General features: G+C 38.6%; 1 protein-coding gene across 1 annotated transcript; it reads right to left on the reverse strand.

The window, feature by feature from the left end:
- Positions 1-696: 696 nt before the first annotated feature.
- PSMA5 (proteasome 20S subunit alpha 5) lies at positions 697-19,145 on the reverse strand. Its single transcript, XM_037499197.2, has 9 exons — positions 19,018-19,145; positions 15,837-15,903; positions 9,252-9,378; positions 6,980-7,047; positions 5,941-6,048; positions 5,749-5,807; positions 5,085-5,187; positions 4,026-4,112; positions 697-938 (listed from the first exon to the last, which is right to left on the reverse strand). Exons 1-9 carry the CDS (start codon positions 19,044-19,046, stop codon positions 861-863), a joined length of 726 nt encoding a protein of 241 aa, XP_037355094.1. The 5' UTR covers positions 19,047-19,145; the 3' UTR covers positions 697-860.
- Positions 19,146-19,257: the final 112 nt, after the last annotated feature.

Consider the following 19,257-nt stretch of genomic DNA (forward strand, 5'->3'; position numbering starts at 1 on the left):
CAAGAGGTGGTAATTTGAAACCTGAAAATCTGAGTTCAAGTCCCAACAGCTTAATTTTGTGTGTTCATGCTCACATTGTCTTAGATTCATCTGTCAAGCCGAACAGTATCTACTTCATATGGCCCTTTTTGAGGCTTCAAAAATTGATTGTTTAACTACACATGATGGTGCCTCTAATGAGGAAAGTTCATAGTCTAATGTAAACTACTTCTGAATTATACCATTCTCTTATTGATGTACAACTGAGTGTCAGGAAGGTCAATATCATGAATTCTTTTATGGTCCTTAGCTTCATAAAATCTCTTTCCAAATTAAGACACAAAAACTTAACAACATTATAGCTGTTGTTATAACAGCTGTTATAACCCAACTCTCAAAATGTGTTCTTTTGATGATGAATGACTAGCATCTCCTGCATTTAAGGAAAGCAGCAAAAATATGTATTTACTCAAGAGGAACTACAGAGTAGAAATAGGTTTACAGTGATATTAACACTTATAAGGCACTGAGAGGAGCTGGACTAGTTTGAATTCATTTGCCAACACCCAGGGATTCATGATATAGTTCATTATGTCGTGGTCACTAAAACAACTTTAGAAAGATCCTCTTGATAGAGATATTAATACCACTGTCCTTTTTACCTCCTAACACAAACATTTTGAACAAAAGACTGCATTAGGATAGTCTATTAACAAATATTTTAAATGTTTCTTTATTTCAGAACTGCCTTTATGTACAGACATCATAAAAAAAATGCACATATACTGGAGACTCTCCAGGGAATAACTGCTGGAAATAAAAGTTAAGGGCAATCAGGAGAACTGAAATTGTCCCAGAGAAGTTCTGAGGATCACACTTCTTTAAATGTCCTTGATAACTTCTTCAAGTTCTTCCTTTGTGAACATATGGAAATTCTGGCCAGGCTGCACTGTGGCTAGCTAGAAAGAAAACAGAGAAGGGTTAACAAGCTGGGCTCAATTAAACTGCTGCTAACCCTAGTATGGCGAGAAGCTTTGCTGGAGATGCAGCTGTTCATTAGGAACTAAGGGATCTGCTGTCCTAGGGATATCCTTTCCAGCAGCAGCTTCCTAAAATAGCTCTCTGACTCCAAAATAAAATTCTTATTGACCAAAATTTCTATTTTGAGGTTAACCCACCACATAATAATTAACCAAATGCCTGATGTCATTGTCACATCTTTAACATATTTCACAAGGATCTTATAAAAACAGCAGTAAATTACATGGTGTCAGTACTTTCTCTTTTTTTAATTAAAGATTCCTTCAGAAATATATTTACAATATATGTTGCAGCCAAACTTGTGTGACCTTGGGTTACTTGGCCACTAGATGCCTCAATTTTTATCAGTAAAATGGGGATAATAATAGCACCACATTTACAGAGTAGTATAAGGATTAAATATATTAATATATGGAAAGTGCTTAGAACAGAAAACCTCTAACACTGTGATAAGCACAAAAACATTGTTAACTATTATTGTTAGGTATTACTTTATCTAAAATTGTCCATGGGGCAACTGGACAACAAAAAGGCCCTTGTTTCCATTTTTTTTGGAAGACCTGGTCATGACCTGGTTTGTTTCATCAAACACTAATAATAAAAAAATCAGTTGTGGCTGAAGATACTAATAATACCCAGTAGTCCAGGTTATAATATATTTAAGCAATAAAAGACTAGGGTCAGAAGATGGTTAATTTAAAATTTAACTAAAACTGCCTGGTTTTCCATCACCTCTACCTACTGAACATAGTCCTGTGGCTTTGGGCAATACTCAGGAATAGATTCCACTTCACATTTGCCTAAAAATCTTTTGTTTCGGGCCTCCCTGGTGGCGCAGCGGTTGAGTGCTGGGTTGCAAAGCTGCCGGCGACCTCTGCGGCGCCGGTTCGATCCCCGGCTGCTCCCCGGCCACCGGAGGAGGGTCCCACATGGCGCGCAGACCTCTCCTGCCGCCCGCTGCTCCCCTCAGCAGTGTACTTCGGTCCTTCTGCCTGCTCTGCTCCCTGCTCTGGCTCTGGTGAATTCTCTCACCCTCCCGCGCTTCTGACTGTACCCAGTGCATGTATAAACAAAACGAACGAACAAACAAACAAATAAATAAATAAAAACATGCCTCTATAAAAAAAAAAAAATATTTTTGTTTCATTTATTTTAAATGTTATTTCCTTGTACTACCTTAAAAAAAAAACTTTAACAGTAAACATACTAAGGCATTTTTTGAGTAACATTCATTACTGACATTTAATACAATTTCAAAATTGCCGGAATTAATATAACCTCACTGTATTTACTATTCCCCGATTCATCTACAGATAAAATTTAGGGGAAAAAAATACTATACATCTTAAAAATGTGAACATTCTGATCTAGGAACATACTAAAAAATTGTCTTCCCAAAAGACCTACCCAATTACATGAAATGTCAAATATTTTTGTAAATTATGTTAAACAATTTACTCCTTCCCATATAGACTGACTGAGGGGAGCAGCGGGCCAGGCAGGGGAGATCTGCTGAGCCATGTGGGTAGCTCCTTGGCCGGCTGGATAGTGAACTCGCGCTGCAGAGGCTGCAGATAGCTTCACAGTGCTGTGCTTAACCCCTTGTGCTACCAGGGAGGCCCAACAGAAATATTTTATATCTTGATTGCGGTGATAGATACAGGGATACAGGGGCCAAAGTTCACTGAATTATATACTTAAAATGGGTACATTTAACAATATGTATGTTATTATCTCAACAAAGTTGGTTTTTTAGGAAAAAGCCAGATACTAGGTAAAGGATGGGGTTAACAGAGGTGGGTTTTGTTGGTTTTGATTTTGTAAAAAAAGATGCAACTTGGAAATTTTCCTTTTATGAAGAAAAGCAGTTCCCAAATGCCTGAACTTACTAGACCAGTTACCAGAATCACCAGATTTCAGAAAAACAGGTAACTGAGCCTCATTTCCTGAGACCAATGATTCCAGCCTCAGCTAGTATTTTAATGTGTCCAGCAATTCTTGTACCCAATGCCTGTCTTCCCTTTTCCCCAACAGTAATGATTCTCCAGTTTCCATTCTCATTATTTTCATTGCTGCATTCACCTACCATCATCAAAAGATCTAACAATCACCAGGGAAATAGAGGACTTCTCTCCCAACTCACCTCCAAACCTACCTTATCATTACCTCCTTTACTCCTGTCTGCACATAATACCCTAAATAAGGGCATTCGGAATCTGATCCATGATTCTTGCCACCTCCCCACATCATAAACAGCTCATACCCCACATGCAGACAAACCCTCAAAGTTCCGTTGCTGTACAATGTTATTTTATATCTTTGATTTTTTGCACACCATAGTTCCATCTTCCTGAAATACCCTTCTCTTCCTTTGTCCAGACATCGCCTCTTCCAGTAACCTTTCCTAATGCCCCACTACATCTTCCCATGATAATCTGTTCTCATTGCTACTACAGAATCATCACCCCAAGCTGTCACTATTTGTACGTCCCTATCTTATGCAGTATACTACCTGCATAGGGACTCGAATCTGTCATCTAGTATAGCATCTGGCACATAACTGGGCACTCAAAATAATGATGAATAAATTTTACTTTTTGAAACTAATTCCTCCATCTCTACCATACTTTTCCTCTTCTAGAACTTTCCCATCACTATCTAACCTCTGCTTTTATGTCTTTTAACATGTTTCTTTTCAAGCTAATGATATTTTCAAGGTTTTCTCCAACTTTAAAAAGACAAAAATCCTTTTAATGTTGTCTTCTGCTGACACTTATTCAAGAAAGCTGCATACTTTCTTTCTAGTCCACTTCATCACCTCCTTTTCACTCTTCAAAAATGAATTCTGCTTTTGCCATTATCACTTTATTAAAGTTGTTAATTCAAAGTATATCAATAACTTCTTATGAACTGAGCATACAAAAATTTGATTATCTTTTGTCTACTCAATCTTCAGTAACGGGGGACATGACACTGGAACAAAAATCAGTAAGACAGAAAAATACCTCTATGTTAGTTGCATTCAGCTTCTCCTCCATTACTTGTTTGAGGATAATTAGTGAAGACTTGATGGCTTCTTTCAGTGTCATAGACTTAAAACAAAAGAGCAAGGAGAGTACCCATTAATTACATATAACCCTTTCTTTTATCAAAGATTTCCTTTGTATCTCCTTGAAGAAATAATGTAGTAAACATTAATAAGCCAAAGATATTAATAAATACAGTGCATTTACACATATATCCAGAACTCAAGTAGGATACATTTACTCAGAGAAAAAAAAAAAAAAAAGAAAAGCTTTATTTTGAACCAGAACAAACTCACCAACTTCTATATGGTAAGTGATCTTTGAAGGAAAAAAGGTTATACTTCTCTATTACTTTCTTTCAATTTAGAAGTAAGATAATATTGATGTACACTTTGAATAATTCTCAAATGATCTATGAAGATAGTCCAATGATTTAGAAAATCTGCTCCTCTCTTACTCTGTTTTTGTGCCTAATTCACTTGCCTCCTGAATGCTAAGTATGGCAGCCTTCAACCACAAGAGTTAACCAAAACTGGGACTTTCCATCCCCCAGAGATAAAAAGTACGAAATGCACACTGCTTCAAAAACCAGACTAGGAATTACAAACTGCTAAGTAAAGCTGTGAAGATGAAAGACAAACAAATCATGGTAAATCTATACCACGTTAATACCATTCAGCAATAAAAAGAAACTATAGACGTGTGGAAAACATGAATGGGTCTCAAAAACAGTGTGTTGAACAAAAAAGAGCAGACACAAAAATACTTATTCTATGATTTCATTTTTTAAAAATATAAGAGCAGACAAGACTAATCTATAGTGGTGATTACGGTTGCAAGAGACGGAAAGACTGGATGGAGAGGAGACAAGCATTTCTGGGGGGTGATGGAAGTGTTCTGTAGCTTGCTTTAGTTGTGGTTACAAGGATATACAATTGTCAAAATTCATAGAAGCAAACTCATAAGGCTTACACATATTATTGTTATGTAAATTATACCTTCATTTAAGAAATAAAAGTTGTCAGAATGTTTAATTACCTTGTGGTAAACTTCCTGCAAGGAGCTCTGGGCACCCTCTGAAGCAGAGCCAATTGCTCGAGCATCACATTGTACAAAAGTCCCAGATGGATCCATATGAAATCTGTAAACCCACCGCCCCCAAAAGAGGATTAAAATGCTTAAGAATGTGGCATTTTATGTAATGAATATGTAATAATATAATAATATGTAATTAATATAATATGTAATAAATATAATTTCACTAAACTATATGAATGTTTTGCCCTGCAGTCAGGAAACTCCACCAAAATACTGAAGCACAGATCCAGAAGATGTTCTATGCTTGGTTAAACCAGGTCTTCAAAAAGTGTTTAAGAAAACTAGTAATTTCCTCAGAAATTTAGACTCACGTATAGCATAGGATATGTAAATATGGCATTTGAATATGCCTATCTAAGTAGTTTTTGAGGACAGGGATCAAATCAATACTCTAAATGAAAGTTCTCAAACACAAGAAAGTTACTTCTCTTTCTTTCCAGAATAAACAATGGTTCTAATAGGGGGAGCATAAGAGCATGGGCAGTATAGAATCACTGTATTCTGTAACAAACTTCTCAGTTGATATAAACTATTAGTCCCTATCCCAAATTAAAATAATTCTCCCAAAAAGGAAGCAGGGGGGAAATGGCAAAATGTTACTTACAGCTGGGGTCCTTTCTCATCAACTCCTCCAAATAACAGTGCCACCCCGAAAGGACGAGACTAGGAACAAAATGCAAGAGGTAGTAAGACAAAAGGCTATGAAGCAAGAGGGGCTGGGCAAGGTATGTCCCAAGGACAAATATCCTAAGTTCCAAATACAATAAAAAAAACCTGACATGAGTATCACACTCACCATGGCACCTGGATCTGCATCTTCTTCTCCAAACTGCAGAGCTAGATTGGACACAGCTTGGGTCACACTCTCCACTGTCATTGTCTCATTATAGGTGAACCAATGGTTCTGAAAGAGGAGCAAAGCATGGTCTACCTTTCAAATAAGTTAAAACAGCCCATCATCTCACTACAATATCCCTTTGAATAGTAGCTCAAGCTCCTGTATGCTCTCCTTAGTTCTAAACTTGAATGCTTGGCCTGCCTGAGAGGAAGAGAAATAGTTCTGGCAAAAACTTGTATCAAAAGGACTGGAAGCAATGACAAACTGAAGGATACTCCCTTGGGAAAACGGAGTTAACCCCTCAAAGCACCAAGGTTAGTCTTTTCATAAAGTGATTGCTAATAATTGAGTGCCACGTCCTCTAAAAAATCGTTTCATCACTCTACTGGTGTTTAAGTTAAATGACTTACTCTTATGCAAGTACTGACAGCAGACCTGCAAATAAGTACAAAAAATTTTACCAATCAGGTTTTTTTTCCTTACTAGTCTATTCTTCATGCCTGAATGCAGGAGTTCAGTATTAAAACAACACAATCAGTATTCCTAATCAGTATTTGTCAGCTGGTACCTATCACTACTCACTACAGGAGAGTTGTTATTTGCAAGTATAGCAGCAAAGGCAGTTGGGGGTGGGGTTGAGGGAGAAATGTCCTTTAGCTATGTTCACCTGCTATGGTGCTGCCACAGAAAGTCAATTAGGGTACAGAATGCAGTGTAAAGGTTGCTTTATGTAAGGTAAATTAAAAAAAAAAAAAAAAAAAAAAAAGGCAATGGATTGTCAGCACTATTTACTAGGGCAGCCTTAAAAGTTCAATGGTTGGATGGCTAGACTCCAAGCCTCAGAAAGTTAAAAATAGAAATTCTACCCAAAAATCTCTCCCAAGGGCTATATCTAATATTAACACAGAGACCTGCAATACAGCCCAGGCAGCTGCATCATCACTAAACAAGGAATTCAAGCATCACAGTAAAAAAGGAGAGATGATGCTAATTTTACCTGTGTCTCCACTCTGGCTTTATCAATTAAAGTCTTAGCATCAGCAATTAGCCCACTCATGGCACAACCTGCAATGTAAAAGTAACAGTGACCCAGTGGCCAAATCCTGGTACAACTCTTTATCCACTCAAGAAATACTGAAATTCTGAAATGGAACCATGGCAGTAATTCAGCAATACCACAGCAACATACTCACGAGATTAGATGGGAAATTATCAGCACTGAGCACAAATAAATTATATTACCAATAAATAAAAACTACCCACAAGACAAAGATAGCAGCAGACAGAAGAACAGCTACTCGAATACGCACTTCCATATATTACATCCTTAGACGTCCCCTTGGCACTCTCCGTTGGCCATGTCTTCTAGAGCACTTTTGAACTAAACAAACATTAACACCCCAAAAGGAGAAACAAGGAAAAAATAATCATCTCATTGAGCTACAATGGAAGATCCTAGATTAAAAATCAAAAGATTTATCTTCTCCCTGACCAAATATAAAACAACTTGTTATAGCAGAGATAAAGCCTGCCTGATGGTCCAAGATGCCAAGTCAATGGCTGTTCTTCATATGCTGTAACTCAAACCTGAATCTCCAGCCTGTCTCTCTCCCACATTTCAGACCTATAAAGCCAATGACTCCCTTAATGCACCTACCTGCATATACCACAGACTCAACTCAAAGTTATTTCCCTTCTAGACGTCAGTATCTTTGTTGGCCCTCTAACCAGATTCCTAATTCTATAGGTCTCCATCTGATGAACCTGTCTGGAATTAGTCCTTACTTCTCCGTTTTCTGGTCACTGCACCTTAACATCCTTATCATCTTTCTGTTGGACTAGCAAAAAAAGTTTCTTACCTGGTTTTCTTAACTCCATCCTCAGTTCCCTTCACTCTATCTTCAACACTGTGATCACAAAGGTCTTTCTAAAATCCTAATCTCATCATGTTACCTCAATGCTTAAAACCTTTCCTATCAGTGCAAAAGGATTAAGTTCTTTAGCACCGTAAAAAGAACTTCCACTGCATAATCCCAGACTCATCTCTTGTCACAGTTCATCTCCCACTCATACCAAACTACCTGTGTGATGGTATTTTATATTTTATACCAACAAAGCCTTGCTCATTTCTGTTTCTGACTACAATGTTCTACCCTGCTCCACCCATTTTTTCACTTAATAAACACTTCCCTGGCTTTTAGAATTCAACTTAGTTCATGCACCAACTTCATGGAATACCTTCCTGACAGTGTCACACAAAACTAATTATTCCTTCCTTTGCACCCCCACTGAGAACATACCACAGTCCCTCCTAACACCTGCATTTACTTATTTACATGTCCACTTTCACGATTAGATTGTATGCTCCAAGAAGACAGGGACCATGTCTCATTCCTTCTGATTCTGTGTTGTTTGGCACATAGGTAGGTTCTCAATTTGCTGGATAAAGTGATACTGAGTTACACCAGGATAGGTGACAGAAGATAAAATAGGCACAAAATTCTAATCTTAATCTGATCACTGCATCATAAATATCTATGAAAGAGATGTCAAGCTCCCAGAGTCACCATGGGTTCTGATGCCTTCAAGCAATTATCTTATCTATGTGGCATTAATTAGATGGTCAGATAGGTTAAAAAAAATATGGACAGTCAACTAAAATGCCATGCTATAAATAAGTAGAACAACTCATCCTGTAATGCTACAATGGTGCCAGAAGCTAAGACAGGAATTATAAGGGAGATGAAAAAGGGAGTATGGGTGAGGGGAAGAGGGAATAAAAAGATAAAATTGGAAATAGCGAAGAAGGACTGATATGGGCAAAATCTATTATTCTGTACTTTCTGAACCTTAGTCACCCCAAAGATCTTTAAGCATTCCTCTTTTCTCAGTGCACACCCTAGCTTTCTGTATAATTCCTCTGTTCCTGTTGGCCTCCTACAGAGCTAACTATGCATCAATGATCAGCCATCACGGGGAGCTGGTCTATGATTCAACCTTCACATATTTCAACCACCACCATATCTGCCAAGTCTAAATGTGAGGAAGAAAGGAGTAGGTTAAACACAACCTACCTCTGGGACCAAGTTAAATCCAAGTGAATCTGCAACTGCTCCCTACTCTCTATATAATGCACTGGCCTACTGCCTGGAATACCACAGCTAACAAGGGAACAAGACCTTCATCTGATGACGCTTCCCTTGGACCTTCAAAGATGACTTAATTCACCCAGGTCAGATCCTACAGAACAACTCTTCCCTACTCCTTACCTATGTGAGCATCAATCTCTACAATTTTCTCAATGCTGCTGGGCTCCATGAGTGGGGAGGTAATTCTCTTCTCCACGGCAAGGCACACACCCTCTGAAGTCTGGATCCCAATGGCTGTAGAACCAAGCTAAAGTAAAACAAGTATGGTTATCACATACTGGTCAAAGAACAGTCTCACCTACTCACCCAGAGTGTTTCTGTGTACTTTCACACATTAGACGCTTCAATCAGCCATATCTAATATGCTGAGAGAATAAAGAACATTCTAATGAGTTTTAATGTACTGTCACTGTCAATGGCAAGAGCATTGATTTACAGAATTTTGTACTTCTAAAGGTTTAAGTTCAATTACATCTTGAAAACATCTAGGAAATTATCGACTCTAATGTGAATGAGGGGCAGATTCTAAAGTGCTAAACATAGTGAGCAAGAAAGAAATAAAAGGAATGTTTTTTTCTGGACCTGGTGTCATCTCTGCTATCTGAACTGTCTCAAAAGGTGATAATCCTGAAATGTATGTGACCTTCAGAAAAGTAATTTACTTTTCAAAAACAAAGAAAAATAAGAAAAAGGAATACCACCAATATAAAAATATTAACTTTTAAGGTCACCAGTAGTCCACAATAGCTTAATCTCATCTCTCCATCTCCACACTACCATCCCAGTCATTCAACCCTCTATGTTGCAGTTACCTTAATCTGCAAAAGGGATAATAGCAATACCGACATCACGAAGGGTAAACACACTTACACAAAAAGCTCCTAAAATAGCTGTCTAAAACAATAAGTAAACAAAGTTTTAGTTATTCTTATTATAGGCCTAGATTACTTCAACAACCTTACTCTCCCCCAATGTACCTTTCATTTATGGTCTTACAGATCTTATGTTATTTTCATTATACTACTACTTTTCTGAAGAATATATCCCTGTATTGCCCATAACATAAAATCTAAACAGGCTACCAGAGTCCTCATTAACAACCTAATACCACTTCTCTCATAACTTTACTATTCATTATTCTCCAACAAAATTCCTCAGGTACAAGCCCCACCCATTTTCTTATGCCACATTGCCCCCTACTCTTGCACTGCATTACCCCCTACACTTGTACCTCTGCTCATGCTATCCACCCTGGAATATACACTTCCCTCTGCCTAATCAATCTCACCCATCATTCATAAAGCCTTTTGTGATTGTAGGTGCTGTCTCCTTTGATTTACATGATGCTTAGTTTACTCCACAAAGCAATGACTGCAAATGTAGGCATCAAACTCCTAAAGCCTGTTACTGCAATAGATTTCAAACAATTCCATGAATCTTTCTTTTTTTTTTTTTATAGAGGCATGTTTTATTTTATTTATTTATTTGTTTGTTTGTTTTGTTTATACAAGCACTGGGTACAGTCAGAAGTGCGGGAGGGTGAGAGAATTCACCAGAGCCAGAGCAGGGAGCAGAGCAGGCAGAAGGACCGAAGCACAACGCTGAGGGGAGCAGCGGGCGGCAGGAGAGGTCTGCGCGCCATGTGGGACCCTCCTCTGGTGGCCGGTGAGCAGCCGGGGATCGAACCGGCGCCGCAGAAGCTGCGGGCAGCTTCTCAACCCAGCGCTCAACCGCTGCGCCACCTGGGAGGCCCTCCATGAATCTTTCTACCGAGATTGATTAGGCAGAGGGAAGTGTATATTCCAGGGTGGATAGCATGAGCAGAGGTACAAGTGTAGGGGGTAATGCAGTGCAAGAGTAGGGGGCAATGTGGCATAAGAAAATGGGTGGGGCTTGTACCTGAGGAATTTTGTTGGAGAATAATGAATAGTAAAGTTATGAGAGAAGTGGGATTAGGTTGTTAACATGCTTAACACATTTGCAGACTGAAAAATCATGTGTCATACACATATGTATTATTTTTCAAATGAGTAAAATTGCACTTTATTTAGAAGTGTTATTTAATGTGTATATCAGCTTTTTACTGCATATTTTCTTAATTCAATGGATACATGCATAACGAGAGGAGATGAACTGTCCAAGAATTTTATGTAAAAAATATGTGCTCGTACTTCTAATTAAAGGTAGGCTAAACACATAAATTAGCTCTATTGCTTCCCGAAGCCTGATAACATAAAATTATAGGAGCCAGACCCACTAAGACAAAGAGCATGGACAAAGACAGCATTAAAATTTCAAAGAAAGAAATGGGTTAGTAATATTTTACATAGTAGACCTGAGAAATCCAAATCCTAAATCAATAGTAAAGAAAGTCAAGAAACAACCTGATTTATATCATAGGCCCCCAAAAAGGAATGGTGGAAAAAGAAATGGAGAAGCTAAAAACTGCACAATTAGTTTAATATCTGCTTAAAAAAAAGATTTTCAGATCCCCTCCACTATGTTCTAAAGCTATTCAATAGATAATAGCCCCCAGCCTCACTCCTGCACAGGACTCTCGAGAGGGTAAAACAGGATTTTTGGATTGGGGGATACCACGCACAGTCAAAGACAGAACTACAATGACGAAAGGGATTAAGAAAAAAATGACAAACTTAATATTAAGAACCACAGCATCTTTACCCACTCAGTTTTCAGAAATCCCCTGCCTGCAGGCATGAAATGAGAAGAGGCAGTTTTCTCTAGAACAGTGATTTTCAAACTTTTGAACCAAATTTCTACATTAAGAAATATATTTTATTTAAAAAAAACTATTAGACTGTAAGACCAATTAGAGGTTACTAGAGGAGAAGAGGAAGAAAGGTGAATAAATCAGTAAAAGGGGTCAACTGTATGGTGAAAAACAGCATGAAACTTTTGGTGGCAAATTAAATGTCATAAATATACATTGATTTTTTTTTTTTTTAAGATTTATTTATTTATGCCTACAAGAGCTAGGGTATAGGCTAGAGATGCAGGGGGTGAGAGGACCAACCAGAGACAGAGTGGGGAACAAAACAGGTAGACTGACTGAAATACACTGCTCCGGGGAGCAGCGGGCGTGACAGGAGAGATTTGCTGCGCCATGTGGGTATCTCCCTGGCCGGCTGGGGATCGAACTCATGCTGCAGAGGCTGCGGATTGCTTCATAGTGCGGTTCTTAACTCCCTGTGCCACCAGGGAGGCCCATAAATATACAATAATTTTTTTAATGAGCACATCTGATGCCTATATAATGTTATAATGCAATGTTACTTCAATTAAAAAATATACATAATTACAAATCATGACCAAAATACACAAATAAATAAATGTAACAGAAACACAATTTCATGGCTAACAAAACAAAAATACCAGCCAAGACTATGCCTTCTGAGAGCCACACCTCTATTCCTCTTCAAAAGGAAATGCTCCCATGACCCATTAAATTGATTTCAATGCCCACTAACGGGTTAACACCTACACTCTGAAAGACAGGGCTCTTATGAGTCTAACTAGTTCAAGAAGAAAAAAAACTAAAGAAAAATCAATTTTTAATCCTCAATTTAAAAAAAAAATAGACATTTCATCCTCCCACCCCCAATAAAAGAACAGGAAACAAAGGACCTTAGAAATTAAAAATATGTTTATGAAACTATTAGAGAATGGGTCCTACTAAAGTGAAGGAATACATCAAAAAAGAAAATGACATAGTTGTAATAGAAGAGAGAGCTGAAGGCGATACCCAAGATTATGGTGACAGAAGCACCTAGGTACACAGCTATGCAGAGGGCCAGAGAACAATTAGTCAAGACTGAAAGAGCTCTGAAGGCTCAAAAACTTTTGTAAGAATCTTTAATGGGATACTTAATATGTCTGGATATTTTGAGAGGTACACTGAGACTTGGGGGATGAATTATTGATATGTTACATGCTAAACTAAGCAAACTTTTTTTTAAAAAAAGAGAAGTATTAACTCCCAGGAAAACAACAGTGTACAGAAAGCGAAAAATGGCTCAGTTGGGAAGAGCATTTACATATTCATACAAATATAAATGCTGAATAATGATCTAGTAAAATTATGAGACCTTTAAGTTAATAAGAGTTGTCCTACCCACACACCAACAGAAAACTCTGTGTGTGTGTGTGTGTGTGTGTTTTGAGGAGGGGGGGAGATTGCAAGCAGAAATCTTCATCTATAGATATTACCTAAACAAAAAAAATTCAAGTCTATTTTAGAGATATGGAATAAATGCCAAGAAAATTATCAGTTAAAAGGCTATGAAAGTGCTGTCTTTGAGAAGCTGAAAATAAAGAAGGCAGGTTTAAGGGACAGTTACTTTTGTTACAAGGTTTAGAAAACTTTTAGTTTTTGACTTTAACACTACTTGCATGCATACCTTAAAAGAAAATAGAACACATCAGAAACCATTGCCAGAGAATTTAATTTAGCACTTAGTTGTTTCCTAATTGTTTTATGTAGTGTACTATCTTGAATCACGAAGACTGAACAGAGCAGGAAAGAATTCACATTACTTTTAAATTTTATCGTAAGAGATGTTCTCAACCAGGACCCTTTTTACCCTCTAGGGAATATTAGACAAAGTCTTGAACATCTTTGGTTGTCACAACTAGAAGGATGAGTGTCACTGGCATCTAATGAGGAGAGGTCAAGGATGCTACTAAACAGCCTACAATGCATGACATGGCCCCCCACAACAAAGAATTATCTGCTCTATAAAGTCAATATTCCCTGGATACTATTATTATTCTGTGGAGGAAGTGCTTCACACCACAAGAATAAATTCTCAGTCTGTTCAATATGGCCTCCAACTTAAATAAATTCCTAAACTTTCATTCCAAAAAGAGGGTCAATATTTTTGAGACAGGCTATTTTTTTAAAAATTAAAATCAATTTTATTTTCTTTTGCACTTACATTTACCCCAGGTATTTCAATATTACAATTCTGCTTACAATTTCTCCTTCCCCCCAAACCCCTTGGTGGGTACTCGGGAAAAAGGAACATCTGAACTGACTCCACATGGTATTTCTTTAAAAAAAACTCACTAGCATAATAACCAATGTCTAGATGCTAAGTATAATAATTTTGACCGTCACAGATTTTTCACTCTCACCCCCAAGAAATCCACTCTAAAGGTATTTTCTCCCCACCTTTGCTGGCTATCTCTTACCAATACCATCCATACAGTATCTCTAAGTGACAATTTCTACTTGTCAGACATTTTTGGCTGATTTCTCCAGCATCTTTCACACTTACTAAACCTGTTGAAAATTGCCTTTTCATTGGCTACTGGTAAATTAAGCACAGCAAAAGGCAGTTTAAATGCCAAAGAGTACATTTTCACAAAGGTTAAGTCGCATCCATTAAGGACACATCACCATTTCCATCCTAGCCCAACCTGGTGTTACAGAGATCAGGTACCATCCTATTATCTCAAAGCAATCCCAAAATTACTAGCATTGAGGGGCTTAAAGCAGAATCCAAAAACAGAGGACTACTGCTTTCCACATCTGGGCAGATCTGTTGTCTTAGCTAAGGCTCAAAATAAATGCCATAGCTTGGAATTGAGATAGTCTCCACTTCATAGTAATGTATGACTGTGATACTGGGCAAAGATCAGAAACTGACAGGTACTTGCAGCTGGCCCATCCTATTCTGTTTCACTATTGATCACAGTGCTGCCACCTTCACTTTTATGTCAACTCTTCAGAATCACTTTGCCCTTCTCCAGACTCTCATACAACCATTTCCCCAATTACACATTTCCTTAAAAAGGTAACTTAGAGGGAAACATCAGCTTTCTTTAACTATGGGAAGAATGGTCATATGGAAGAGGTTTAAATATCCTGTGTTCTTCGAAGGCAAAACTAGGTTCAAATGAAGAAAACTTCAAAAAGCCAGACTTTTGATACAATGCAAGGATAAATTTCTAAATCATTATGATTGATTTTCAAACAAAATGAGCTATCTAGTAATAAAAGGTTGTTTGGAAATTCAGAAGAGACTGAAGCATAGAGAGACGGTCTGGACAAGATCAGTAATTTTCACCTCTTATTAGACACGAGAATCACCGGGGGACTCCTTAAAAATACAGATGCCTGGAACTATCATAGACAACTTAAATTAGACTGCCCATAATTCAGCAACTATAGCTCCTACATGACAAGTAACTTTAAGTACAGATATCTTACTTTTAACTTATTTTTTGAACATTGGTATGAACTATTCCATTTTATTACTAGATTACAGAACACATCTCTTATTCAGTCCTGAAAGTGTCTAGTACAAATTCACAACTTACCAACAAGAATAAAGGTGATCAGTTAAATGATTTGTTCAAGACCACAAAATATCTCTCAGGTATTAACTCTGGACTTCCATATTCTTCTCTTATAGCCAAGAAGATTATGAACATAAACTTGTCCCTCCAATAACACTGAGAAAAAAGCTACTTACAAAATTATGAAGCAGCTATCTGTTCAAAAAGTTTTAAAACATATTAGGAATGGAACTGAAATTGTTATAAAGATGATGGAAAATGGTTGCTTAAAGCGATAAATACATTTCCTAAGAGAATGGTTAAAGCACACTGAATCCAAATAGTCTGTCAATAAAGCATTATGTTGTCACAGAATTTCATGAACGATGCCACTTGATACGATACCTTGATAGCCTCAATGGCATACTCCACTTGAAATAACCGTCCTTCAGGAGAAAACGTATTCACGCCCCTATAATTTAGAAAAAATACATAATTTTTTTTCCAGAAAAAAATCAGAGACACTAAACTCAAATTCCTTAATATCCAGCTCAGATGGCTATAAGATGTGTAAGTTGATATTATCCTCCTTTGCCCACAATAATCTGTAGCTATTTTTTGGTACATTAACAGTTTTTCAAGGAAATGGAAGCTATACATGACATACTTTCCCCAGGAAGACTTCAAACTATTTAAGTGATAGCTGATGACTTTCTGTCTCAATCCCAATTCAATCTAGAATTCTTTTGGCAAATTCATGCTCCCAAACTATCAGGCAACCCTCCCCCCTCCAATGTGCATTTCCCTTATTACATTACCATAGGTGAATCTGATGTTAATAACTTACTTTTTAGGAAAAGTCATTTATGGGTATAATTCTCTATTTCTTTGTATGAATTAGTATTGTTATTTTTAACAATACGCTGACATCTGTGTAGTTCTTCAAACTTAACCTGGTTACCTGGTTCACTCACCCAATACGTATTTATACCAATTACACATCACAATGCTTTTCTCTCTAAAATACTTCCCCACTTTTCCTTGTTCCACTGTGCTGGAAATCTCTTGGCAGCACTAATCATGGCCTGTGTTATAAAAGCTTTCAGCTAAAAATATTTGAAAAAGTGAGTGAAAGTTATGATTCTTGGTTTATGGAGTGTAGATTTTATAACATGTAACATTAGATATAGTACAGGGTTTTCAAATTTGTTTAAAAAAACTTATCAAAATACAGAACAGAAAATAAAAATTAACACATATTACATATCTATGATATTCCTGGTACTGTTAAAAACTCTTAAATAATTTAACTCACAAATCCTCAAAACACACCTAAATAAGATAGTACTCTAACACAGATACTATTTTACAGACGAGAAAGTTGAGGCCAACTACTTCCAAATACTTATTACCAACCTGACATCTTTCCTATCTATACAGTCTCCTGAGCATTTCCACTTATTATAAGATACCCCACAAGCACTGAACACTCAACAGTTTCAAAATCAGCTTTACCACCTGCCATTTTTACTTTGTTTTTAAAAGCCCTCTAGCCCCTCCAATTCCCCAAGCTACAAAGTTCTGAATGATCTGATTCATTCTACTCCGACTTCGCCCATATTAATCATATACCAAATCAGAGCAATTCATATCAACTTCCCCTCCACAGTAACTTAGCATTCTCTTCCTTCCATTCTCAATGTCCTCATTACCTTTCACCCGTTATAACAGCCTGCCTGGTATTGACATGCTCTTTGCTCTAATCTCATCAATCTCTATAGAACACACTTATGATTACGTAACTTCTAAAAATGAAAATTAATGGCACTCAGTTACCTACAGAGTAAGACCCAAACTTACCTACCTAAGACCCAAACTCCTTAACAACATATTAAAAACCACCCAATATTTAATGCTATCCTGTTTCTCACATATTATTTTTTTTCTGTTCCCATATATGTGTATCACATGTACCAACCAGACCAGAATTTTCCATATACTGTGCTGTCCCACTGCCCCATCGTTGTTCAGTCTATATTCTACGCCTCAAAACTACTGACCATCGTTATACATGTTTATTAAAATCTTATTCTTTCTCAAAACTCAGTTTAAAATATCAGCTCCAGTGAAGTTTTCCACACTCCCCTGATATTAAGTGCAACCTTTCATCTAAACTCCCATAGAGTTGATTTAAGTTTTTCTGGTGACACTAAAACATACTAGTTATTTCTGTAAGTCAGCTTCCCATATCAGAATAAGGGTCCTCACTTTGTTCACTGCTGTGTGTCCAGCACCTAAAACAGTGCCTATACACAGCAGGCATTCAAGCACATCAGCTAATAAAAAGGGCCGTATATAAGGCATTCTTAGGCAAAAATTGAAAACACAAATCAATAAAGATGCTGAGTAAACGAACACAAAAATGGAATGAAGGCTTTCTGATAAGAATAGCAATTTCCATCATAATAAATACTCTAGCTCAAAATTATATTCCACGCTTTGGAAGCTAAATACTGACTAACAAAGTTATTTGTAAGGCAGTAGAGGAAAATGCCAGTTTTAAAATGCCACATACAGCCTCTCTAAGTCAGCAAACAAGTAAAAAAGCGGTAGTTCCCAGTGATCAAACTTTTCACAAGCTCAACATATGCTTGCCAAATGCAGCTTCTTAAGCTATGTAGTTCAAAGAAAACATCTGCCTTTCCTAACTGGGAGGGGGAGGACTTAACAGCCATGTGCAAATTTAACTGACCAAAACTGAAACTGAAAATAAAAATGTCTACAGCATGAATCTGTACAATTTAATATCACTTAATACCCCGAAGCCTTGAAAAGCTTTTCTTTAAAATAAATACTACAATCACCAATCCTGATTTTCGAAAACATTAGATCTGGCCTTCAACACACACTGTAATTAACTTGCTTCAAACTTTTTGAAAAAGCTCCGGTCTAGTGGAAATCAGCGTGACTGGCAAACTCCTGAGTCTTACTCTAAATTCCAGCTCCTACAGTCAGACCCCAGACTCTCTCTCCGGCATACCCGAGGCTGCCTCTGCACTTCTGCAGGAACCACACATCCCAGCACGCCCAAGTACATCTCCAAGGGAAGGTTCCCCCAGCCCCCGCCTAAGGGGTGGGAAACGAGGTTGTTCTCCTAAAAGGGAGTGGAAATGCCCAAGCCCCCAATCTCCAGTTGTTTCCTCCTCCCCGGTGGACGTTTACATCTTCTGAAAGGCAGCCAGACAGCACGCAAGGATGGGCGGGGAAGGGCTGACCCCCGGCCTGGCCCGGGTTAAAGGTCGGAGTCCGGCCCCTCGGGCGCCCGGGTTCCCCCGCACAAAACGGAGCTCCTCGCTTCCGCACCGAGTCAGGGCCCGGCGGTGACTCAGCGGCAGGCTGAGGGGCCGACAAGGCGCTAGCCTGGCTCAGGGGCTCCCGGCGGGCGGCTGCGGGGGGGCAGGGGCGCCCCGGGCCGGGCCGGACTCGGGTTTCGGGGCGCCCCATGACACGGCAGAACCCGGGCCGCGGCCGGGCCCCGGGCCTGCCCACACAGAACACCGACCCTCTCCCCGCCAGCCGCACAGACCTGTCGTACTCAGACCGGGTGAGGAACATGGCGAGGGCTGGCGAAGGCGGGAGCCGCTACACCAGGCGTCCGAGGGCCACACGAGTCCAGCAGCGCTCACTCGGCCGCCCGCCACACTCCCCAGGCCCTGCTCCCGACTGCGCGTGCGCCCGCCGCGACCCCTTCGGCCCGCCCTTCCGCGCCTGCCTCCTATTGGTTGGCCGTAGTTCCCGCCGAGGTGATTGGGCCAACGTGCTGGCC

This window comes from Talpa occidentalis, unplaced genomic scaffold (assembly GCF_014898055.3).
Source record: "Talpa occidentalis isolate TD23 unplaced genomic scaffold, MPIMG_talOcc4v2.1 talOcc4.9, whole genome shotgun sequence".
Taxonomy (NCBI): Eukaryota; Metazoa; Chordata; class Mammalia; order Eulipotyphla; family Talpidae; genus Talpa; species Talpa occidentalis.

Excerpts from the sequence above, each read along its gene's own strand:
- PSMA5 (XM_037499197.2), bottom strand. The coding sequence starts at position 19,046 with ATGTTCCTCACCCGGTCTGAGTACGACAG. Across the intron at positions 6,049-6,979 it reads AAGCCAGAGTGGAGACACAG|AACCATTGGTTCACCTATAA; the intron begins GTAAAATTAGCA and ends CTCCTCTTTCAG. Across the intron at positions 939-4,025 it reads TGAATGCAACTAACATAGAG|CTAGCCACAGTGCAGCCTGG; the intron begins GTATTTTTCTGT and ends TTTTCTTTCTAG.